Source organism: Paralichthys olivaceus, chromosome 1 (genome assembly GCF_024713975.1).
Source record: "Paralichthys olivaceus isolate ysfri-2021 chromosome 1, ASM2471397v2, whole genome shotgun sequence".
NCBI classification, from domain to species: Eukaryota; Metazoa; Chordata; class Actinopteri; order Pleuronectiformes; family Paralichthyidae; genus Paralichthys; species Paralichthys olivaceus.
Genome location: NC_091093.1, coordinates 23,249,866 through 23,275,316, shown reverse-complemented (window position 1 = coordinate 23,275,316; position 25,451 = coordinate 23,249,866). Strand labels below are relative to the sequence as shown.

Genomic DNA, 25,451 nt, shown 5'->3' with positions numbered 1-25,451 from the left:
TCCTGAAGAACCTTCTCTATCTTCACAGATCAATGTGAAGATACTTACATTATTTCTAAGTGTTCCGATTTATGAGAAATGTCAGTGAGAGTAAAAACAACATGAGCTGCCACTGTCTTCTTCTTTAGTGTCTATTGGCGGCGGACAAACTCACAAAGAGCCGCATTACCGCCACCAACTGGACTGGAGACACTAAACAGAAAAACAAAAGAAAACGGAATAAAACAACTATATCTGTCAGATCTGTGTCTCTTATGAACTTAATAATGACATCGTTCATCTCCTCTGCTGCTTTCCCTTAAAGACCTGACAGTGGAAACTCACGCTGTTACAAACACTTCACGTGAAAACAGCCTCTCTTCCAACAACCCGCCAAAAACACATCGAGTTTTGGCGGGTTGGATGTTGAATGTTCGGACTTCCGCTCTACTTCCGCCCCAAACTGGCGACAACGCGAAAAGCCTTTTAGGCCTTTCGGGCTTTCCGTAGCTGCGAGACTCGGCGCGTAGAGCCGCGGGACATGTCGGGAGATTTGTTGCTCCCTGGAGGCTGCGTGTGTTCGTGTGTTACTTCACAACATGGCTCTTAACTACCAGACGTCGACGCTTTCGATGACTCTGCCGATCTCGTGCCAGATATGTCTCGGGAAGGTAAGAGCCGATGTGTTGTTAATCCCTGAACTTCCGTCATGACGCGGGAGAAACCGCTTCCTGGTAGCGCTAAAGTTGTCGCCGGTTAAGTTCGTGGAGCTGAGCGACGCTAACTCGTGATGTCCCCAGGCTCTAACCTGCAAGCGAAGCAGCGGAGTAAACATGTCTGTGTGTGTGTGTGCGCAGGTCAGGCAGCCGGTGATATGTGGCAACCACCACGTGTTCTGCTCATCCTGCATGGAAATGTGGCTGAAGAAGGCGAGCCAGTGTCCCACCTGCAGGGTCCCCATCACAGCAGAGAGCCCCTGCAGAGAGATCATCGGTGGGTAGACACACACACACACACACACACACACAAAGCAAACACACACACGAACCAGGCGATACGAGGCTGCTGCCGCCTGCAGTGAAGTCGAGCATGTTGTTAACGTCGCAGCGGAGTTGAAGCAGATGTAATGTTTGTGTTCTCCATTGATCCGGAGCTCAAGGCTACTGCAGCTTCATGAAAGTGATGCTAACAAACAAAGCAGGAGCAAAAGGAAGAGAGAGACTTGAATCACACAAAATGGCTGCAAATGCTGGAGAAAACAACCAGATTCTTCAAAACATAAACAGAAGCAGTACAAATATAACTCATCAGAAAATGAGCTTCAAACCCGTTTAATTCATTGACTGAGAATTTCAGCTTTACTACAACCCAGACAGATCATGTGAACAGCAAGCATTGACAGACACCTCTCTTACGCTGCTCTCAGACCTGCTCTTAACTCTGGACAGTGTCCTGGAATCATGGATACATAAAACATATGTACGGTGGCTGAGAAAGCTCAAACACTGCAAATTAAGAAAACGCATGTAAATAGTAAATAACTTGATGACACATTTGCTTTAAAAAGTCAGAACACATGCAAATAGAGAAATCTGCTGCAAATTGCGACAACGGAAATGTTTCCAGGGGACTCAAAAAAGTGCTGAACCTGGCTGTGGTGCTTTGTGAAGTTCCATCACCACTGACTAGTAGCAGAGTTGTTGAAAATCAACTTTTAACTTTCTCCCACCTGGACATGGATAAATATGTCTTTTGAAATAGGAAAGAAGTTGAGTTATTTTGTATTCAGGCAGCGATGTTAGAATTATGGATGCATTGAGCCAATACTGATATCAGATAGTGATCTGATACAGCCTCAAAATGCTGGATCTTGTATCACATCAGTTATCCACTCTACAATGGATCATGAAGACAAACTTCACTTTGTGTGTGGTATTAGCAGCTCTGCAGGTTTTACAAGGCTCCTTCATAGAAATTCTCCTGAGTGAAGTTTCAGCCTCGGCCAAGCTATTAGCTTACACACCACAAAACCTGCCTGTGTGACATTGTCTCAGTATATGTGTTATGTTTTTGTCCCTGTCTGAGTTAAACGAAAGTATCCAAACAGATCTCAGAAAAGCTAAGGTATCGAATCAATGAACTGAATCCCTTGTTGAATGTATGTTTGCATGTGTAGTGTGTGATTCTCTGATTCTTGATCACACAAACACACATTTCCTGCTGTCCTCGCCTTTTTTTGTTGACCTGCTCAAACTGCGTCCCCTTGCAAACTGACCACAGACATTCCAGACTGATACTCCCACACTGCAGGCAGCTCAGCCCAGGATGACTGGACTCAGACTTGGATGTTCCTGTCCTCCACTTGACAGTTTCATGCAGAAATTAGGGGAGAGTTCTGAGAACAAAAATGTCAGCAGAGCTTTTATTACTCTGGTTATCTCCTCGCTGCAACCTGAACTTTACCACACTCTAATGCACCAGTTTGTCTGATAAAATTTGAATAATGAGGTGTAAAATACTCATTCTAAGAGATGAAAGCATCTGAAGTAACTGAAAACATGTACTGAGACGGTCAAGTTCTCTCATGCTACTTTGGCCAAGACTGCTCAAAGGCATACTTCCCAAGATGTTATAGTAGCACTTAAGGCGAGGCTCAAAGAATGGGGCTTTAAGACTTGTTTTTACATCAAATCAAACACAACCTTCTGAAGGCTTGGGAATCTAGATCACATTTACCTTCAGTTTAAAGCCGGGCTCAACTCAGTCTTTTCAAACCTATGCCCAGTTAGTTTGTTGCCTCTCTCAAGCAGGAATGAGCCCTCTTTGAACACTAGTTTCCCTCTGTGCTTGTGTGATTCCGTTACAGGAGGTACCAATGAGAGTGATCACAGTGACAGCCCTTCCATGAGGAAGTGTCTCCGAAAAACCAGAGGAGAGCTGCTTTTACGGGAGTACGAGGTACCAGTTCATCATGCAGTGTGCAATATCACTTATGTGTTATATGCTTTTGTATATTTATAAAGCAACTTAACCAACACAAATCCATAAGAAAAGTCTCTCAGGTCAAGACAGAGTTTCGATAGCAGCTATCATCCACTGATGCAGATTTTCTGTAATGATGGACTTTCTGGAGCCGTTTAAACATTGGAGCAGAATTAACTTCTGCCTCAGTTGAATGTGGCAGAATGTTCAATTTTAGATTTCATGTTGTATAAATGGAAAAATCACTGCTTTAATAGTCTCTATGCTAACTTTTCAACATGTTAGTAACTTAATGAGTTTTGTGGCAGTGTTGTTAATTGTCATACTCTTTTTTTCATTTTGTCATTATTTACCTCTAACAGGTAGAAATTGAGGGTCTCATCAGAGAAAATGAGGAGCTGAAAACAAAGAATCAAAGTCTGGAGGCACAACTGAAGACTGCTCTGGATCCCTGCAGCATTGATACAGTGCAAACAGGTGACATGAGCGTTGACCCCAGTGTCCTGGAGGAATGGAAAAACAGGCTGCGGGCCGCTACAGATGTCTGCGATAAAGTTAAACAGGATATGGACAAACTAAAAGAGGTTTGTAATAATCAATTTATTGCACCAACAGTTACTAACTATGTTTTCTCTTTCCAGTTCTGATTTCGATACCTGGAATCTCTAACGTTTACTAACTACATTGATCCTCAGAAGAGAGACATACCCAGCTTAGAGTTCAGGGACTAGAAAGTTGAAAACATAGTTATCTGCATCTTTCTGTCTAAAAGAATAATCTCTACAACACATTTTACTATGAGTGAATAAGGCAAAAATAAGAAGCAGTTTTTCTTCTTTATGCCACATTACCATCCATCAATGAGAAATAAAGATCGGCTTACTTGATGTTTCTGTCTGAAGCATAAAGACTATACCCGATTGAGTGATTTTTTTTTCTTGCTACCTTTGAGAAATAATGTTTAACCTACTGCAAATGTGTTGCTCTACCATCCCCAGGCAAACAAGGCATTACGATCTCAAAATGTCGACCTTGTACAAGAGAACATGAGACTGAAGGCAGAGGTGGCGAGCAGATCTCCTCAGAAGTAAGTTTCTTTCTTGTGTTAATGACAAGATGTGTCAGGTTTGAAAATAGTGTTTGGCCTCTAAGTCACGGTCATGAGGTAACAAAAAAAAAAAAAAAGCTGCAATGAAGTTGCTCCGTTTAGTTTTTTTCCAATGAAAATGGCTGACGCTGGAGGCAGGGAGTAGTTGCTGAATCTGGTAATTTCTCTATTTGTCCATATTTTATTTCAAATCAACAGCAGCTACAGTGATATTCCAAAAGACAAACTCAAGACCATTATTTATATCTTGGTTTTATTTTCAAATTAGATATCTTTCATAAAATACACTTGCTTTTTCAAAAGCATTACAGAATTTGTCACTCAGGTAAATGTTAGGTGGTATTTCTGTCACAACCATCTTTGGACAATTAAAAGACATAAGACGATCTTTCCCCCAGGTTCGGCCGTTACACGGTGGCAGCACTGGAGGCTAAAATCCAGCTGTACGAGCGTGATGTGGACCACCTGAAGAGGGCTCTGGAGCGCAGTGACCAGTACATTGAAGACCTGGAGTCTCGCGTCACAAAGTCAGAGAAGAGAAGTCCTGAAGGGCGGGAAGTGTGTGGGAGCAGCAAGGTTGGGTCAGAAGCTCTCACACGGCAACAGAAAATCAGCATGATGATGAGAAGCTTGAGTGACAATGAGAGGGCGTCAATCTGCAGCAACCCAGAGACGGAGTGTCGCACAATCTCCAGAAATCACAGTTTGACGTTCGTGCCATCTGCAGACCACAAAGAGTTTATTAAGAATTTGGCTGCAGATAAGACAAGCGAGGACTTGGAGAGCAGCTCCTCTGACTTGCTGCCCACCACTCCGTCTTCTGCTTTCCGTTCACTGACTTTGAGAAGCCCCGGCATCCGTGAAAAGAGAGTCGCATTTAAGCCCGGGTCTTATCTGAGGAAGCTTGATTTTGAAGATTTTCCAAACCTTGGTAAGATGAACAGTGCCATCGAGAACCAGTTCAGCATCCTGGACAAATTCACCAAAGGCTTGCCTCCGACGGCTGACGTGGAACCCTCTAAGTCTGACTTCTGGGGCGATTGGCCGAGATCTAACTCTGACGACCAGCCGTGTCCAGGTCCAAGTGAAGAAAGCCCAGTTCAAGGATCCACATCTACTGCTCTTGTAGGTGATGAGCCTGATAGTTTCCAGATGTCCAGCGAGGCCTCCATGGATGCAGCTTACCTGGACAAAATCTCAGAGCTGGACTCCATGATGCTGGATGGAGAGAGTTCTAGTAGCAGAGGGTCACAGCTCTCCCTGGTCCCCTCCCCTCCCGCAGACTTGGACAACACTATAGTCCCAGATCCACAAACCTGCCCTGGCATCATGTCAACCCACAATGGCAATGGCCAGAAGAACCACCAACCATGTGACGACACGGATGGCACCTCGATTGACAAAGCGGCTCCAAAAGGCGCTGCGGAGGAAGGTATTGCAGCGCAGGTGTCAGGTAGGGAAAGTCGCGTCAATGTTTCTGATGAGGACGAAGGTCTCTCCCAGACTGAAGAACTGTCTTTCGATTTGCTGTTTGATTCGATGGAAGACAGTAAAGCAGGTCCCTCCGGCTCTCTGAGTCCATCAGGCAAAGACCATGACCACGTAAACCCCTCCTCCTCCTCCTCTTTCAGCTGCAATGGAAAACCTGCGAACACAACGAGAGACAGACATGCACTCATCATCAGTCAGCCAACGAAGAGGAAGTCTCACAGTCCTTTTAGCACAAGCAGTCCCACAAAACTTTCAAAGCTCATGTGAAGGTTTTAGAAAGCGGACCTGTGTGTTCTCACTGTGCCATATACACTGTAGTGTCAGCTTTCACGTGTACACGACTGGTGACGTTAACTTCATGTTGCTTCATGAAACGTGTGAACGTGATGCTCAGGTGTAACTTCTCGTCATTTTGTCTTTCAGGTAGTTATTTGTGTAGTGTTCTTGTTGCTCTTGGTAGCAGTTAAATAGCCATTAAGGCCGATCTAGACTCTAGTTTGAACATGTGTGCGTTGTAATTGAGCAAACAATAACAGACACTTCTTTGTTGGTCTGTGTTAGTGCATCACTTCTGGTGCAGTCTTCCTTCAGCCCTCTCGAGTGTCACGTGTCGGTCATTTCTGGCAATTCAGGAAACATGGTAATCTTTTTATGATGACATGCAATACTGAAGATGGATGACTATCATGAAAAATGACATTTTGAATTAAATATGGCAACATAAGAGTGTGTTAGGAAATAAAAAAGTAATGCAATGTATGAAGCTTAATTTTCTATTGTTTTTTCATCTTTTGCATGATTCAAGTCACCTAAAAACTCAGTCAGTGACGATCAGTCATGTGCAGCCATGGGCTACACTGGCCTGATATTTTGGGATTAATTTTCCAGTTTTTTTATTTCAGTGGAAATTGGGATTAATATTTAGTGGACAAACTAAAACCTTTTTTTTTGTGTCATATTACTTTCTTTTGTGCATCTCCTGATTATTTCCATTCCACTCGACTATAATAATTAATAATTTGCTGCCATTAAAAGCATGGCCTCTTCCATGCCGGTGAAATCTTGTTGTAGCCTATAGCGACACACACATTAAGAGACCTCACACGCACACAGTTAATTCCATTGTAGCAGAAAGCGCCTTATTTATTATGCAAATTTAACGATATCATGTATATTTCACATATACTCTAATCGGCGCATGAAAATTTAATTGCGTAACCGCGGTGGTTTGAATAAATGAAGTGTTAATTCATTGGGATTAATTAATTTAGGTAAAGACTGTGTACAAGGTGACGCTGGTGTATTAAATCAATTTGTTTAATGCTCGTCGGGCGATGATGGCCCTTAATGACGAGGCCTCATTACTTCCACAGGGTTAAGATGAGAGACAAGTGGGACAAGAACAAAGTCAAATGGGAAACAGTGCAACACATTTGAACAACTGATTGGAAAATAAATATACAAATGTAATAATATAGAAATATATTGTAATATTTCCATATTATGATGCTGCTTTTATATTTACATTGATATTCCATTTTACGCACCAATTCCCGATAAAAATGTTTTTCCTGAAACCAAATAAATACTTTAAAATGGATCAATGCTGAAAATAAACACTGAGGTCAAAGGTTTAAGTCATAATTTAGGCCTTAAGACGTCGGGACACGTTTCCGTGACTGGATGGAGAGGAGTGAGCCCTTATAAAAATAAAAAAGGGCGCAAGCGTCTCGTCTCCAGATGTTCCTGCCTGCCCTGTGAGCAGTTTTTATTTGTCAGCCTGCTCACTGTTCTGGCACTTTGTGTCTCGCGAGAGCAGCCGAGCAGGGGCTTGACGAGATCTGAGGCGCTCAGGTGTAAGAGCCTCTCTCATCCCCAGCAGTGGGAAACAGTAGACAGATAAGTGCGTCTGAGAGACTGCAGGCATCTCTGTGATCTCCGGGCTCAAGGCTGCTCCTCGGCGCACAACACAGCGAACTGCAGCGGCGCGTCATTACCGGATCGGCAAAGAGGATCCGCTGTGTATCTATGACTGTTTTCCAGCTCCTGCAGCCGCTTCCCCCTCTTCTTTCCCGTGCACTTTAATTGGAGAAGCTCGCCAAGATGATGTCCATGAACAGCAAACAGCCGCACTTCGCCATGCATCCCTCTTTACCCGAGCACAAGTACACCACCCTGCACTCCAGCTCGGAAGCTATAAGGAGAGCCTGTCTACAAACTCCACAGGTAAATGATCCCCAACCAAAAACTTGCACTTTCTCCTTTTTATTCCGTGCTTAGGCTGCATGTAGCGCCGAACGCGGTCTGTGCGTAATAACGAGGGCTGCTCCAAGGCACATTCAGCCAAGACGCGCACTTAATGTTTTTTTCATGTATTCCACGGCGATCACTGGAAGAGTCTGTGATCTTTTTGAAAGCATGCTCACGCAAAGCTCGGCTTTACTCTTTTTTGTATTAATTTTTATGACTTGCCGCTTCTGACGGAATACTCCGGCTCTGTTGTGTGTTGCCAAATGTCCCGACTGACAGATGCATTTATTTATGTTTTTCTCTTTTTTTCTGCCGCCTCCCTTTCTTCTATTTTGTCTATTTCTTCCCCCATTTCGCCTCCGTTCTCCTGCCCCTCTCTCTCCCCCACTATTTCTTTATTTTTTATAATTTCCACTCTTGCAGCTGCAGAGTAACATATTCGCCAGCCTGGATGAGACCCTGCTGGCCCGGGCTGAGGCTTTGGCGGCTGTGGACATCGCCGTGTCCCAGGGCAAGACGCATCCGTTCAAGCCCGACGCCACCTACCACACGATGAGCGCGGTGCCCTGCTCGTCGACGTCCACCGTGCCACTGGCCCACCACCACCATCACCATCACCACCACCACCACCAGAACCTGGAGCCGCCGGACATCATGGACCACTTGGGCTCGCCGTCCCTCACTCTCATGTCGCACGACGGGACCGGCGGTGGAGGTGGCGGAGGCGGCGGAGGTGGCGGCGGGCTCATCTCCACCCCCTCCGGACACCCTCACTCTCACATGCACGGCTTGAGTCACCTCTCCCACCAGGCTATGGGCATGAACTCGCCTCTCACCCACCACGGGCTCTTACCGGGCCACCACGGGGGGAGTCAAGGCGGCCCAGGGCTCACTAACAACGGACTCCCCTCAATCAATGACTCGGACACGGACCCACGGGAGCTGGAGGCTTTCGCGGAGCGCTTCAAGCAGCGGAGGATCAAGCTGGGGGTGACCCAGGCGGACGTGGGCGGCGCCCTGGCTAATCTCAAAATCCCCGGCGTGGGGTCACTGAGCCAAAGTACAATTTGTCGATTCGAGTCGTTGACTCTGTCCCACAACAACATGATCGCGCTCAAACCCATCCTGCAGGCCTGGCTGGAGGAGGCCGAGGGGGCCCAGAGGGAGAAAATGAGCAAACCGGACATTTTCAACGGAGGAGAAAAGAAACGCAAGAGGACGTCGATAGCTGCCCCGGAGAAGAGGTCTCTGGAGGCTTACTTCGCCGTGCAGCCGCGACCTTCGTCCGAGAAAATCGCAGCTATCGCGGAAAAGTTGGACCTGAAAAAAAATGTGGTGCGAGTGTGGTTTTGTAACCAAAGACAGAAACAGAAGAGGTTGAAATTTTCCGCCACTCACTGATGAGCAAAGAGAGAAAAAGAAATAAGTTGAGAGACTGAATTTGGGGACCAAGGGACACTAAGACACCATTTTCAGTCTTTTGTCTCCAGCGATATTTTACACGTTGGTGCACATGTGGGCTTTAGATTCCCGTTTTACAAGGCTTCATATTATATCTGGTTTATTTTCACGTTATCGGTGAATGAGAAGTATGCAAATAACAGATCACACAAATTCTGCTCAGTTGTTATCGAGGGGAAAAAGTTTGACATTGCCTTTTTTTAAATAATAAACACGCGTGGACAGAGGTAATTTGCTTGATGATATAGCGAGTTATTTTCTCCTGATAGGCCTATTATTTGAAGTATAGCCATTTACGAATTACCTCATTGATTGTTGAACTGTGTTCTTCTGTTTGGTTATTTTTTTCTGTCGTTGTTGGTATAGAAATAATTCATGGATCTGTTCATTTATTCATCTGTGTATTTATTTATTTATTTATTTATTTGGAGGCTGCTATGAACTCAAATTTAGTTTGCAAACTTTTATGGCTAACGGAAAATAAATAGGCCTGCATGAAAATCACGGACAGTAATTTAGCCTCTTGCAGGGCTGTCACATCTATAGATATATTTATTTTGAATTTGCACAAAAAAGACCCTTGGGGTTTGTGTCGAAATGGTTTTTTTGTATATACAGACTTCACTTTATTACGTGTCAGAGGTGAGCTCCTGTCTTTTGGAAATAAATTATATGGTCTGTGGTCAACATTTGGCATCACAAAGTTTCAAAAAAAAGACCCACAGAGCACGAAACTCTTTTCTGATCCAACGAAAACAACGAAATTGTGAGTTTGCAGTGCGAACACTCTATGCATTGGGAGAAGAATCACTACCGAGCTGTCTACTGATAGACCTCATGTTGTGGATGTCACTGTTTATTGCCTGTTTTCACATGGAGATCACCACGTTGTTTGTCGTGTTACTTGTTACGGTTGTGTAAGTAATAATTTTTACTTTGTGCACAAGTATGTTTACAAAACCTGCAGCGACATGTGCATCATGGAAGGAAAAAAAAGAAGATGTCCCACTGTCTCCTTCCCTCCTCTCATCCCATCACTCCTCCTCCACTCTCCTCTGTTGTCCTTTCTTTCATCGGTACTGTTCATCCTGTGTGAGCCAAATCCAACAGGGAGGTGTGTTCCAGCAATCTTCTAATAAATTGAAGAAAGAAAACTAAACGCCTATTTTTCCTGGTGGTGATTGGCCCGACACTCAACACAATTATCAATTTAGGGTTTTAATGTGTAAAAATGTTTTGTCCTCGTAGAGATGTTTTTAAATGTTAGAATTTTTTTTGGTATCGTAAAAAAATGCTAAATTTCTTCACTTTCTTTTGGATTTGCATAATTGAGATTAGACGTATATGAAAGGAAAAAATGCTCTGATGAAGTTTGTCTAATTTACTGATGAGAACATTTGCATAATCTGGGATTAGATTCATTTTGGAAGTTAAGCATTGTCACGATTTTTGCCACTTGTTCTTAACTTGTTCTGCAACTTTTCATTCATTTTAATATCTTTTGAAAAAACATCATTCTTTAAGAATATAAATAATAATGATTAACAAAATAATAGCAATACTACTACTACTACTACTACTAATAATAATAATCAAAATACAAAAAATAATAATGATCTTTAAAATGAAATCTGTTCCCAAAATACAAGATACAAGTTCATTTAAATACTTTTATAATTTAATTGAATTTATCCCAGACTGTGGGGTTGACTAATTGATGTAATTATTATTTGCTCGTATATCAAAGTGATTAATTACGACAGCATATAGGCTGTGAAATGACTGAACTAAAATCAAGTTACTGCCTTTCAACATTTAATGAAGTTCCACAGTCACAATAACTCAACACCTACACTTGAAGTAGAAAGAGAGAGAAGAGGATGAATAAAAACAAGAAGAAGAGAAGTTGATTTGTGTTTTTTTTTTTTTAAATGACCACTGGCCTCCTCCAACTCCTTCTGTTCGCAGACATTTCTGCTGGGCTGCACTCACGTTCCGCTGCATTTAAAAGAAAACATTAAATTTTAAAAGCAGGTGATGCAATATTAATCAGGATTTGCTGATATATAAAACGCAATATTTTCACAGAGCTACCGGGGGTTTCATGGGGAAGCAGGCGGATGAAGGAAGGCGCTGCTGCTGCTGCTTTATTGCTTCTCTTATAGCTCCTGGTTACATGGACAGAAGAGTGAGTCTTTTCCCTCAATGTGAGTAAAACCATTTTTAGTTTGGTCTTAAGTCAATTTGTCGATCATTAACTTACCACTATATTCTTTCATTCATCCACAAAAATCTAGTATATTTTTTATATCCCAGTGTCAGAGAGGCTGTAGATCATTGCAAAACGTCCACATTGAAACTGCCTCGAATTAATGTCAGTGTGAAAAAAGAAAATGTTTTTAAAATGAGGCTGTAACGACGAACTCCAGGACATTTTCTCAGGATTTTTCCTTTTCTAGAGTTGTTCCAGGATATATAGTTTAATCTCAGTAGAAACTGAAGTTATTTTAGTTTTGAAACAATAAATGGAAATAAATTCTGCCGTTCCATTTGTTCAATCGTCTGTTCAGAATAGAGGACAGTGTATTCATATTTATGTTTATTTTATATTTATTCTATGTATGTTTTATATGTATTCTATGATCTATCAATCTATCTCATTTGTATCCATCCACCCATCATTTCATATATCCACATTTATTTTATTCATCCATCTGTTACTATTCTTTTTCAAATCTGATGACATCAAAGTTTCCCACTCGAACACAATATTATTGAGAGTAACACAACACGCACGGCAGCACACGCACATGTAGTGTCAGCCCCACGCGCAGCTCCGTGGTCGCGCGCAGAGCAGGATGCTGCACTATTGAAAGTGAGCCTCACACAGCTCAGTCTGTGCGCGGGGCCGCTGGATGAAGTCCGACTGTCTGCTGCTCAATGGACTCTAATATGTTAATGGCCGTAGGGGAAGCCTGAGGTACCGTCCCCAGCTGCCTCGCCCACCATATGTCAGCCCGTGACGACAGAGCCCTCTATTAATCGGGGGGGGGGGGGGGGGGGGGGACTTCGCCGATATCATAACCCTGAAGCTCTATCGATATAGAGCATCACCTGATGAGGCATCGTTGTTGTTGCCCCCCCCCCCCCCCCAATCACAGCCTCCACACTTCCTCTAGGCCCATCCCATGATGCTTTGAGTTTCCTGTCTGAGGCTTGAAGCAGTTTTCATCACATAAAATAATAAACGCCCCAGTTAACAACTAATTGTAACACGAATTATTATTGTTGTTATTATTATTAATATTGAACATGCCTCTCTCTCTCTCTCTCTCTCTCTCTCCCTCATAATGCAGGTATCTGCAGGATCCAGATCTGACACGACTCAACAACAAGTTATTATTATTATTATTATTATTATTATTATTGACTGGTGGTCCTATCATTGACAACATCATTACATCTGTAAATATGCACTCTTAATATTTTCATTAACTACCACAGCATAAATATGACAGTCACACAACTGCTCCCTCTCTCTTCTCTCCCCCTCTTTTCCACCCACCTCTCCTCTCTTCCCCATTTTTCTCTGCTCACCACAACCGGTCGAGGCAGAACATTCAGTCTCTTTATGCTGGAAGTTTCTTCCAATGAGGGAGATTTTTCTCTCCACAGTCGCCAAAGTGTTTTCTCAATGTGGGAAATAAAATGTGTAAGGTCTCGGCCTTAAGTGCATTGAGATAATGTTATAATATCGAAATGAACAGAAATGATGTATTATTATTATTATTATTATTATTATTATGTAACAATGTTTGTGTCCTAGGCTAAGTGCCTCGCCTCCTCCTCTCTCCTCCGTCGTCTCCTTGCATACAGGCCTCGATGGATTAATCATGGAGCCTTCCCGAGGATCTCATAACTTAATTCCTTCAGGCCAGCGATCGGGGGGAAGTAATTAATCTATACTGTGGATGTAAATAAAAGGAAATTGGATTCCTGACAGACGAGATGAGAGACTTTCTGACACCACGTCGCCAAATAATGATTTCATCGCATGTTATGGTAACACAGGCGCTTAGATTTACGAGCGCCCAATTTCTTTTTAAAGCTCAGCTGTGAGCGGGAGGGAGCCGGCCTTTATACACTGATCGCAGCTGTTAGGAGCCCAGGTTAAGATGGATTAGATCATTAATTATTACAACATGAAATATACAAAGGAGAGCGCACGTATATTGGGTTGATTTTGGAACTGCGTCGCGCAGGTTCTTGTTTTTGTCCGTTTTATAAATACACCAAAACAAAAGATATATATATTTATATATAAGAGCTCCCAGCGAGGGCTCCGTTGATCTAACAATGCGCAGGGAGGTTGGCCTTTGGACGGAAATGTCAAACCGGGGATGTGGATGGGTAGATCCCCCAGATCTGCACTCATTTCCCACTCATATTTGCTCAGTAATCCGCTGTGGCAGCCCTCCATCGCCCGGGACCCGGTTTGAGAGGCGATGCTGTTGACACAGGGGTATATTTCAATCACAGAGGGTTCAGAGTCAGGCGAACAACTTATTTGTCTAATAAATCCGTCATTTAGTAAGAAAAATATTTGATCTTGAGGGGCTGACCTCTTGTCATGTAGCCACTGACAGATAAAAAATGGGTGCTTGGATATGCAGGTAGCCTGCATACCAACAAGCACACAATAGATTCACATTTGTATGGGACACACACACACACACACACACACACACACACACACACACACACACACACACACACACACACACACACACACACACACACACACACACACACACACGCACACACACACACACACACCGCACATCAAAAAGATCAAAGTCTGCCAGCACACATCTTCTTATTGTTGCATTTGTACAAACACAAAAACAGCTAAAGACACCGAAAAGTTTTTGTAGTCTAGAGGAGAAATGGAGGATGAAGCGATTTAAGTGTCCAGAAAACCATCTTATAAAAAAACAGATCTGTGGAGCGACTGAGGCTTTGATTATTCAAACGTCTGTGACATTATTCTACTAAAATCCTCTGGGTGTAATTTTGACATCAAGACAATTAAAACAGACAACGTTTAAAGTCAGGACTCGTCACACAAGTGTTTTTCCTTTGAGTTAAAAAGACAATTGTTCATCCAAACAGAGCAGTGAAGCAGTTGGATAGTAAAGCACATTTTGGACGTGGAAACAAATAAAACGAGACGTGATCGCAGCTTTAGAGTTTAACATCATCCAAATGAGATGAGCAGCTGAAGCCTGCAGAATGCCAAATTGATATTTTGGGTATTGGACTTCATTAGAGAGGTCCAGGCCTGCACAGCTGATCAAGTTGTAACTGCAGTGTGTCTCCATGAAGCAGTTTATTCACACAACTTCATCTGTCCAAATTCACCATCTGCTGCAGTTCTCACTTTTCTCCCTAACTTCTTTTTGTAAGTGATCCAGAATGTTGCAACAACTACAAGCCAACTTTGTTTTACACTGTTCCATGTATCCTGTAGAGTCCACTCTAAATATGAACTTTACAAACTCACATCTGAGGCAGTCAAACAGCCTGAAAGTCGTCTCACATGCCCCTCATGTCGCTTTGTTTTGATCGCCATGCGAGCGTGACTGAAAAACTTGCTTCTCCTCACTCCAGCTGATCTTCATAGGCAATCATGTGCCAAGCAGAGCTACAAGCAGCAGTTTGTAACAGTGATGATGTGCAAAGAGAGAGCGGAGCAAGAACCTGCACATGTGACTGCAGAGCCCTGAAATCACTCAGAGGACATCTGTGATCGCCAGCTCTTTGTGATTGATGATGCTTAAATATATTTGTTGAAAACAAAACAAGCTCCAGGTCATTAAATGCTGTTGATGGGTTCTTAATTTCATCCTTATCTTTCTTTGCAGTTGGTGGATGGAGCTGCAGGAACGGAAATCCAAAGAAATCCTCACAACAACACCTGACTATTTTTTAAGCCTCTAGTTTTTTTCGCCGCTGCACTTGACACTCTTACTGATGAAGTGTGGCGCTAAAGCATCAAAACACTTGTCAATGTCTGCACCGGGATCTTTGCGGGATGTTTCACCTCATTCAGAAATTACACCTTACTAACTATGTCTAAATGTCACTTCATGCAAAATGTGCCTTATTCCCTAAATGTCATTTATTTCCCCACTCCTGCCTCTTATAGCTGTCATGGCCCCGGGGGCCGAGTGCTCATTGAACCACTGTATTGAACCCATTTCCCTGTAGTCATTACCTGCACGTGCTGCAGACAGAAGGTGCAGGGTCGAGAGGGGAGACATACACCAGAGAAGGAGATTTGGTGGCAATGTGAATGCAGGCAATGGCAAGAATGTGAGGCTCTTCCAGAGGATTCCTGAAATTTAATGTGATTTAATTTAAGAATATTTAAAAATGTATGCACTGTTTTAAATTGAAACCCATAGAAATTCTGCAGGTTAAAACCCAATTGTCTTAGTAGAATAATCTTGAGAATAATCAAAGCTGTGAGACAGTCTGCTCTCACACCTGATTCCTTCATAAAACAGAAACAGGTTGCTCTTCACTTCTTTTTTCTTCTCGCTCCAGACTGAGCTCATGCTGCCTTCCTGGCTGTCACTGTGTGTTTTTGATGTCACAAATGAAGAACAACATTTAGAAATCGTTTGCTACTTCAATGAGCCTCAAAGCTGCTGTGACAGGATGACGCTCAGTTCAGGTTCTGTTCACCTGCGCTGGAATATCTCAGACAGACAAACTGTCGTATTAATGAAACAGCCTGTTGCATACACAGATACAGACACATGACAGCAGAGGATGTGCAGACGTCTTTTCTCAGGGTGGTTGTATGGAGCTTTGAGCTTGTTATCAAGTTTAAAATTGAACTTTTTAAAAGGACAAATATGAAACGTTTTATTTAAAGGTTTATAGACAGAAATTCTTCCACTGGTTAATTTATAAATATATCTGAGAGAGGAACCTTTGCAGTTGTAAAAAGTCTGGAGTCCATTTAAAACCGATTAAGGACCAGATTGTCCGTTTGTGGACAGTAGATGCTTTATTGACAGTGCATAGTGTTTGCACATTCTTGATCTGTATTATAACTCAATAGAATGTGCAGTGTGTACAGTGTTGGGCAAGGAATAACATAACAATAACATTAATGTGATAATATAATGATGTTGTTCTACACATGTAACACACACATAAGTGTTCACACCCAGGTCAAACATGTCATGAGAAAACTGCCCGTATTCTCTGTTAGTGCTTGTTTTAGTTATTTTCTCCAGATGAAACTGTTTGCAGCACCACTGAAGCCTATATAACATCAATTTAGTTCGTGTTCAGGACCTGGGAGGGTATTTCACATGGCTGAGAGGTAGATATTGAATATCTTCCTCTGTACACATGGACTTCGATAATGAGGAGAGTGTCGGCCACCATTTGCCCGCCGCCACACCATCAAATATTCATCAGTGTTGATTAAACAGCCGGCAGCTGCCGATCGGCCGGGTGTCAAATTTGTATCCAAGCTATATAGGCCTATACCTCTGCATGTGCACCCACACCCAGGGTGAATACAGCGTAAAAATTATAATAATAATAAAAGAAGTTCACCAAGTGTGTGTGTGTTGTATGATCTGTGCATGAATGTGTGTATAACTTGCTCTCTTAAAACGTAGCAGGGATTCAGTGGACATTGATGTTTTCATCCCAAGACCATCAGCAGCCGGAATGACAGGAATAAAAGAGGGAGGAGGGGAGAGGGAGAGGGAGAGGGAGAGAGAGAGAGAAAGAGAGGTTACTGTGAGGCACATTAAATATTTCATAAGTTGTTGGAGCAGAGAGGAAAGACTTCCCAGGAAGGTTGCTCCAACTCATTTGCTGGACTCGCGCTGAGAAGCATGCAGGGGAACAAATGTTGATGCAGCCCCCACCCCCATCACCCAACAACCCCCCCCTCCCACACACACACACACACACTCACACACACCTTATTGGATGAATGGTTGCCCTCTTGAATGTCAGTGACAATGTAAATAGCAGCACAATAGCAGCAGCACTGCTAACATGTGTTTCTGTCGTTTCTCAGACAATCTTTCCTCAGTCTCCACGCCCCCCCCCCTCCATGTAAAGACGCACACTCCACTGGCTCATGCCACTTCACGGTCCCACGGCTCATTTAGCAAGACAACACAAGTCTAATTGGATGATTGATGGCAATTTGATTTTTTTTTTTCTGCTCCCATGGCTTCTTACTCCCTCCAGCTTTTTAGAACACAAATGTAAACAGTTGCACATGGAGCTTCCAGTGAAAACTTTGATGATAATGTGACAAAAATAACATTAAAGACTTACAAATGCATAACAAATGACTTTCATACAGCAAAGCTGTGAAGAACTGAGGACCTCACATTCTTCCTACTGCAAACCCAAACTCCAACAATTAACTATGTCAATGAATTATTTTCATTAGTATTTAGTGTGCCAGTTATTTTATTATTACATTATTACTCATTTAATTTCCGTCTACTATAAAATGACAGAAAATGGCAAAAAATAGTAGGGTTGCGGGATAAAACAACAAATTGAATATAATAACAGTAATATCAAAAAGTCCAACATATAGGTTATCAATATGATGCTTCGGTCTACACACAATGAGGAAGTATAACACAAAAGTAAGATTTGCAAATGTTTAAATGTTTAATGTCCTAAAAAAAAAAGGGGGTTTCAAAACCACCTCAGCTCAGGCCTCAGTTTGCTTCAATGCCTTAAACGCTGGCACCCATGTGATCAATGCCCAAGATTTGATACATCCCCCCAAAATGAATCCTTAACCATCATATAAGAGCAGAAATTAATTTCCAATGCACACTCCCACATCTTTAACTCCAGTTCCTTTTTGTTTTTACAACCTTAAAAACAAAAAGACAGAATCATTTGCATTTTCTCCCTAAAGCGTCTCATGTTATGTGCAGTCGATCGTGGAGGGTGTTTATGAGAAACCTGAATAATCAGACAGCATGCAACAGTGAGAGAAAACAAGTGTCTGAGAGAGAGAGAGGGAGGGAGACAAAGAGAGAGCTCATCTTACTGGCCATTGATTGTCTCTGTGATCATATTAGCTTCTGGTTACTCAGACTGGAATATCATCCTCTGGATCCCCTTACTGGAATATCCGACTCATGACACAGCGGTTAAATCAGCACCTCAGCCCGAGTGTGACCAATGGACCAGGCAGTGCACGGTACACATGACGAGTCCTGCACCACTGGTTGGTGTTTGTGTCTCTGCTGAAACCCTCCTGAAGCAGAGATGCAACATGAAGTGAGCTCATCTTTAGCAGAGTTTAACAGGATAAAAGCTATCAGGTAAAAGTTTGATGGGTTTGTTTTGTGCTCAGGGGCACTTCACTGACATATTTTGACTTCTCGGTCTGTGCTGCTGCACCCAGCAGAGCCTTACAGCTGCTTCTGCCTCCTGTCACTATTATTCGACACTACATACATTGTTTTTTAATCACGATCAGGCCCAAGAGACAACCGCCGAGCGCCTGCAGGATCAGGACGCAAGATCCAGCCATTTCTGACACTGTTCATCAATACCACATGTTCTGACATTGATTGTTATGTCTTCTGTGTCCTGACTTCACACCTCGCAGGTCACGAGGTGTGAAATCAGCTCTCCAGTTTATTACTCGGGGGACGGCATGGGCTCCTTAGAAGACTGACAGCTTTGACAGGTGGAGCTGGAGTTGACAGAGACAAAGTAGTGATTAGCCTGTCAATCTGAATGGAGGGAAGCCACCAACTATGTAAAATTCATTCATTGACTCCCAGTGAGGCAAATCGGTGGCGGGCTGAATGCATCATCTCGTCCGGCAAGATAAACTGAGATGACTAATTACGCTTGAGTTACTAGAACTGGTCACATTAGCATCTGTGCGAGTGTTTCAGAGCTGTTGGCTTTGGTGTCATTTTAGTCATTGTTAATTGCTGGTTTCCTAATTAACATGAGGTCATTAGCTTGTGATTTAACTATGTGAATAATCAGTTTGTCCGTCAAACCATCCATTTGTTGGTCCACATCTGGCATCTATTTTTATGATGCTTCATTCAACATCTGGCCAAATGGACAATTGTTGGAAATAAGCAATTAAGGATGACTCTGGTTCAGTGAGCATTGTCCCTGACAAACACAAAACTAAATCAATGACCATACGTTATTATTAGCTTCACTTATTTGAACTTATTTTAACATAGAGGATGTTTATGAACCAGTAATTACCACCATGAGGGCCAGGACACCCGAAGAGGTTGTGAGATCAATTTGTTTGTTTTTTAAAACTTTATTCTTCTTTTTCCTATTGAATAACTGGATAATTCAAAAAAATAATCATGTAAAAGAACCAATCAAATATTGGTTGAAGTTGTTGTGACTGAGTAAAAGAGCTTTGCAAAGAGCCATTGTTTTAGACCACTTGCTCTCCCTATTCAAATATATTCTACACAGTGGGATCCAAAAGTCTTAGACCACTTTCCTGTTCACTTAATCAGGCCCCACTGAAAAAAGGTTATTTGGCTTTAATGAATATGTTTAGTATCAAATCATTATTTATCATTAAAAACTACAAAACTGATTTTTTTCTATAAAACTTTAGAAATTGTTATTTTTTCTGATCTGATTTTTTTTCACATTGAATTCACACTTTCAAATATATTTTTTAGCAGCTGCAGATATAAATGAACTTAAATGAAGTTCATTCCTCAGCCAAGTCGACAGGAGAGCTCATTCATCATTCATTCATTCATTCATTCATTCCTTCACTCACAGGAACAATTGAACGTGACCTAAGAATAGCATGAACTTCAGCGCATCCTTCACCTCAGGCCTCAGTAGACCAGACTACTGTTGATACCTCCTCTAATTACCGTGATTGACTGTTGTGCAATATTATCTGTCTGGGCCCCCCCTTTCACCTACCCCCCCACCCTCACATTGACACTCTACAAGTCACCCTGTCCCACGCAGTCAGGATCCAAATATCAGCCACTTATTGACCAATGTGACAAATGGTATGGCGGAGTGGTGGTGGTGGTGGAGAGGGGCGGTAGACCGGGGAGAAGGGAAGGTGAGGAGATAAAGTGTACCACTGAATAATTCAAAATGAAAACACAGAGGAAATCGATCACGAGGCCAAAATCTGATATTAACAGCAAATTACACTGTGCTGTTAGGTGGGAGGTAGTGTGTGTGTGTGTGTGTGTGTGTGTGTGTGTGTGTGTGTGTGTGTCAGAGGTAACTAATTTAGCATCCGTCATGTGGATCAAACTCACTCGGCTGAACTCACTTGGCTTTTACTTTATGACTTTTAAAGATAACCATCTGCACACAAGCGTAATGTTCTCGGTATTAGTGCGACACTTAAGAGTTGCAAAGTAATTAGCACTACATTGGATTTATAATTGGCTATCATGGGCCTTTATTGGTCAATTACCCACTCAAATCAAGTGACTCAGCCAAATGTAGCCGTCTTATTATTACTCAATTAAAACAAATGCTCTCTGTGGTGGGGACTTTGAGAGAGACAGACACGTGTGGGGGGGCTGCAGATACTCGGTATATCATCAGGTAATTAATATTTTCATTAACCGGCTCTGTGTTGAGCTGCGACCTGCCTCTGATCATTTCATTTCCCCTCCATGGGTTTGATACAGTAGTGGCTCCATAATTAGTTTGATTTATATCTGGCCCCTGTAATGAAGGAGACCCCTCGTCTTCTCTCCAAGCACCGCCGCCGCGCTCACTCGCTGCTAATGTCCAATAAATACGCTGGGCTGTACTCCACGGAAGAATAGGCCTCTGTGTATTGAGACGGGCTCATGAACAAGAAACAGAGACATGGTTTATGAAAAATTCACACCAGGATCTTTGAGGGATGGAGTAAGGGCTTGTGTGTAACACCGTGAGGAAACACGGCTTATTAAAGATTGAACACGCATGACGCTCCCCTGTCTCAGGACTGGAATTCTTGAAACCTGAGCCCAAAAAATCTTTGGGGATTAGAAAAAATGTAGAGAAAGAAGATACTGGGGGAGAATCGAATGTATCAAAGGCCTCGGAGGACCTCATCTATTTTAATAGTTCATGATCAGCGCAAACATTGAGTGAAAAATCCAGATTCTAGTTCTTGTTAAGAGAATTCCCATCATGATTTTTGGATAAATATTGATCTCAGGTCAGCGTATGCCGTTTCCTCCTTGTCCTTACAGTATATGATGCAATCCACTGTATGGGGCTACATGACATCAGTGGCTTTATACTCAGCAGGGTACCTCAGGAGGGCACATGAATTATTTCAGCATTAATAATGCTCCATTGATTATTGTTCTGCTGTTTAAAGGTGACTGGCAAAGCTTTCTGAGCAGCAGGGGAGGGAGAGGCCTGTGTGTCTCTGGGAAGGCCTGATTTACATTTTGAAAAGTGCACCTTATTCCTGGGGGAGTTCGCCTATCGTTTTCAGTCAATACCGTCTCTGAACTTTCTTTGTTGTGGAAAACTCACCAGTCTTTTACACACAGGCTCCACTGTGGCTTCAGTGTCAATGAAAACCCACATCTGAACCCATGAATATGCTGTGAAAGGTAGATGATTGATGATCACTCAGTCGGAGAGAAATATAAAAGACAAGATTTAATTATAAAACCCAGACATTTTCTGAAAGGTTTCAACAAATTGCAGCAAAACATGTTTATAGGATTTTATCAGTCGGATAATGCATCAAGTTTCAAGGTTAGTTTTCCCTCACCGGGCTTACTGCGTTTTTTTTGCTGATCACGTTATTCGCAGGCATGATTGGACTGCAAGAGATCTGTGGCCTAGTTCAGAGGCAGCCTCCCTCTGAAATACACAAAGACACAAGCAACAGCTCTTGCCAACAACTGCCCTCCAGTCACTTCTGCATTAAGGTTATCCCAGTCTCAAGATTTCGACAAAAAGTCAATCGTCAGCACAAAACACACGGCGCAGCACAGAGGTGGAAGGAAGCAACTTTCACCCGGTTCAATGCCGTTTGCTTCTAGAAACATGATCCTCCAACAAACTTACAAATTTAAGAATTTGATTTTCATTTGTCATAACATGAGAAAAGGCCTGTTTATAATTAGCTTTTCTTTCCCATTACCTTTCAGTCTCAAATCTATGCTAAAAATGAATCAAAGTCAAAGGCGTCTATTTATGAATGAGTCCAAATTGCCGTAAAGGAAGGCACATGCAGTTCACTTTGTGTTGTTGCGATGCTCTTTGGGATTGACCCACACCACCAAACGTTTGATAAATGCCAGTGACAGGAAATACTACGCGTTTGCTTCCCAGGTTTCATGAGAGCTGAAGCTAAGCGGGTGGAAACATAAAGATAATCTTCAGTGCCACATAAAAAAGGAGCCAAATTAGCTAGCTAGCCAGACTGTCCATCTCAGCATCTCTCAGGCACATTTAGCAAGCAGTCAAAGCAGCTCTCGCTACCATTTCCCCTTACTCAATTATTGATGGTAATTATCATGTCGTGCTTAGTCTGCACCATAACAATATATTCTTAACAAGAAGCAAGTCAGTGGGCATTCTCTCAAATTATCTTTTATTTCTTGTGGGACACTTGTTTTTTTCCTCTTGGCTGAAAACTCTGATGCTGGTGATTCATCTACATCTTGTGATAATTGATGCGGCAACATATTCACTCGAACAGCTGGGAAAAGGAACAATGGCCTTATAACACTTCTACAACCAGAACATAAGTTTCGGGTTTCGTAGCGATTCTTTAGTGCACAGATGGCTCAGCGAAAACAACATTAGAATTGAATAAAATTCCACCAGGTCATGTTGAACATTATTGCCAAACCGAACAAGACAAGACAGTCCGCCAAAAACTGCCAAAGTGCAAAACATGTCACCGGACAAGCAGCATGTCCCATGTATGTAAAATCACACTGTGCCACACATGTAAACAGACAGAAGTGACAAAAACTAAACAGCTTCCTCCATCCTGATTATGATCTCGGCCTTCTCTGTCCTCTATTTCCCCTTCCATTTCGGTGGAAGGCCCTGGCTTGCCGTCTTCCAGCGCCGCAGGGCATGGAGCCAGCCGGCGGTGAGTTTCCATCAATTAGTGCACCCCTGCGGCCTCATGGCAGAACCCACCTTTGACTGCAGAGAGATATTGATTAGTTCAGCTGCACTGTCAGGTCTGGAGTGAGCAGGGCTGGGTGATCCAAGGCCTTCACCGGAGACAAGATCATGTCGAGTTTCTGACACATGTAAGCACACACGTATACACACACAGGCACATGCATGCCGGCAAGCATGCACGCGTGTGCACACGCACACACACACGAGAAAGCACATTCACGTGTGTACACACATACAAATCCAATGAAATGTTCTCTCTCAGATGACTGCAAGGTGAGAGCGAGGAAAGATAAGAGGAGAAGAGGAGAAGTCCACAAGAGTGGCTTGTCAGGAGAGTGACAGGTGAGAACTGACAAGTGCTTGTTAGTTTTTTCTCATCCTGGTAGAGTTCCTATGACAACAAGCAGCTGGATAGCCTGTAGACTCACAGAGGGATGGAATATTACAAATAAAACTATAAACACACACAAAAATACTGGGTATATGTTCAGTACATATGTATACATGAACATATCTGTATGTTTATAGGCTATATGCAGTTGAATAAAATGCCATGATCTGAACAAAAACAACAGAAACAAGACTGCACTTATTTTATATGATCTGCAACTGCAGCTTGAAAACACAAACGTCTTGACAATGTATGACAGCAAACAAAGGATTTATCTTTAATGCAGTGACACAAGCTGATCAAACAAATGGTGGTTTCACTTTTTTGGTTGCAGTGGCAACAATATACATGAAGATGAAAAGCTGCACTTACTGTAAAGCTGTGACTGGCATTTAAAAAGAATAGTTTTCTCATCTTTTATAGACCAAGAAAATAATGGGGTGATTAAACGATAATGAAAACAATTATAAGCTGTAGCACTAAACTGCACTTTTGTATGAGAAACTGTGTCCAGTTGTAAAAATGTATGTCTGAGAGGAACGTGCTTTTTTCATGAATTAACACCTCTTATTCTGCAAAGTCAACATTGTGGAGCTCCTAGACAACAGTGTTATCAGTTAGAGCACGGAGTAAGAAGAGCTGGAGGTGGGAAAATCTAAAATAGCTTTGTGCAGCTTTTGCAGCAGAAATAAAAGACCACACAAAATGATGGGGGTTGTGAAAAGCTGGCTGAACTTTATGGTTCACTTTTTTAAAAAGCGAGGCCATTCGCAGCTTCTTTTCGCCCACAGAGAAAAAAAATAACATAATCCTCCCCCTTGACGTCCTCTCTTCACCTAATATTTTTCACACAGTCCCTAAAGCTTTTCTGACAAAGTCTTTTCTGCTGGTAAATTGGCTGCAATAAAAACAAAGTTCACAGATTCATCGTAAGACCTTTGCTCAGAAACTATCACAGTTCTTATAAGAACCTCTGTGAATGCACGTATATATAGTACAGACTATATAACTACAAGAGGATGTATACCACACACATCTGTCTGGAGCAAAGGGGTGAACACACGCCGTCCTGTCTCCTCTTTACTTTAACCGAGCAGAACAAAGTTAGCGATGGAGAACTGAACCCCCCTGCAGTTCCTCCCTCTCTGGTGGTTAAATAAGCCATTTCACCTTCGTTTCATCCCCCTTGCTCCTGCTCACACGAGCTGTCATCATATTATGCCGACACGTTGAGCACCGGAGCTTCACATCTACCGAGGTTACAAGGGTTTATCTGAGGAGACTTCCTCCGCTCTGTCATTCAAGTATTTCACAGAGCTGAAATATCTGATACTCTAGGAAATCTTTAGTGTGCCATCTTCTTCTTATCATTAAGAATGATTCAACAGTGATATAACACCAGTTCACCGTCATAACAAATCCAGTGCTGGTTTTGCACCTTAATCCATGATAGTTACACACTCACTGACCATTAAAACAGACTTGAAACTACCGTTATAAAACGTACATTTTGTTTTATACACTGCAGCAGCTCGAGGTGCATGTCCTGAGGTGGTAGTTTGTTGTGCTGTTACATTTGAC

The 25,451-nt window shown here is 42.5% G+C and overlaps 2 protein-coding genes across 2 annotated transcripts; both read left to right on the top strand.

Moving 5' to 3' along the window:
• Positions 1–428: 428 nt before the first annotated feature.
• On the top strand, positions 429–6,319 carry obi1 (ORC ubiquitin ligase 1). Its single transcript, XM_020080267.2, has 6 exons — positions 429–650; positions 837–972; positions 2,846–2,937; positions 3,324–3,545; positions 3,960–4,048; positions 4,468–6,319. Exons 1-6 carry the CDS (start codon positions 579–581, stop codon positions 5,825–5,827), a joined length of 1,971 nt encoding a protein of 656 aa, XP_019935826.2. The 5' UTR covers positions 429–578; the 3' UTR covers positions 5,828–6,319.
• Positions 6,320–6,512: 193 nt separating this feature from the next.
• On the top strand, positions 6,513–10,430 carry pou4f1 (POU class 4 homeobox 1). The gene is made up of 2 exons (XM_020079809.2): positions 6,513–7,786; positions 8,234–10,430. Exons 1-2 carry the CDS (start codon positions 7,664–7,666, stop codon positions 9,209–9,211), a joined length of 1,101 nt encoding a protein of 366 aa, XP_019935368.1. The 5' UTR covers positions 6,513–7,663; the 3' UTR covers positions 9,212–10,430.
• The last annotated feature ends 15,021 nt before the right edge of the window (positions 10,431–25,451 follow it).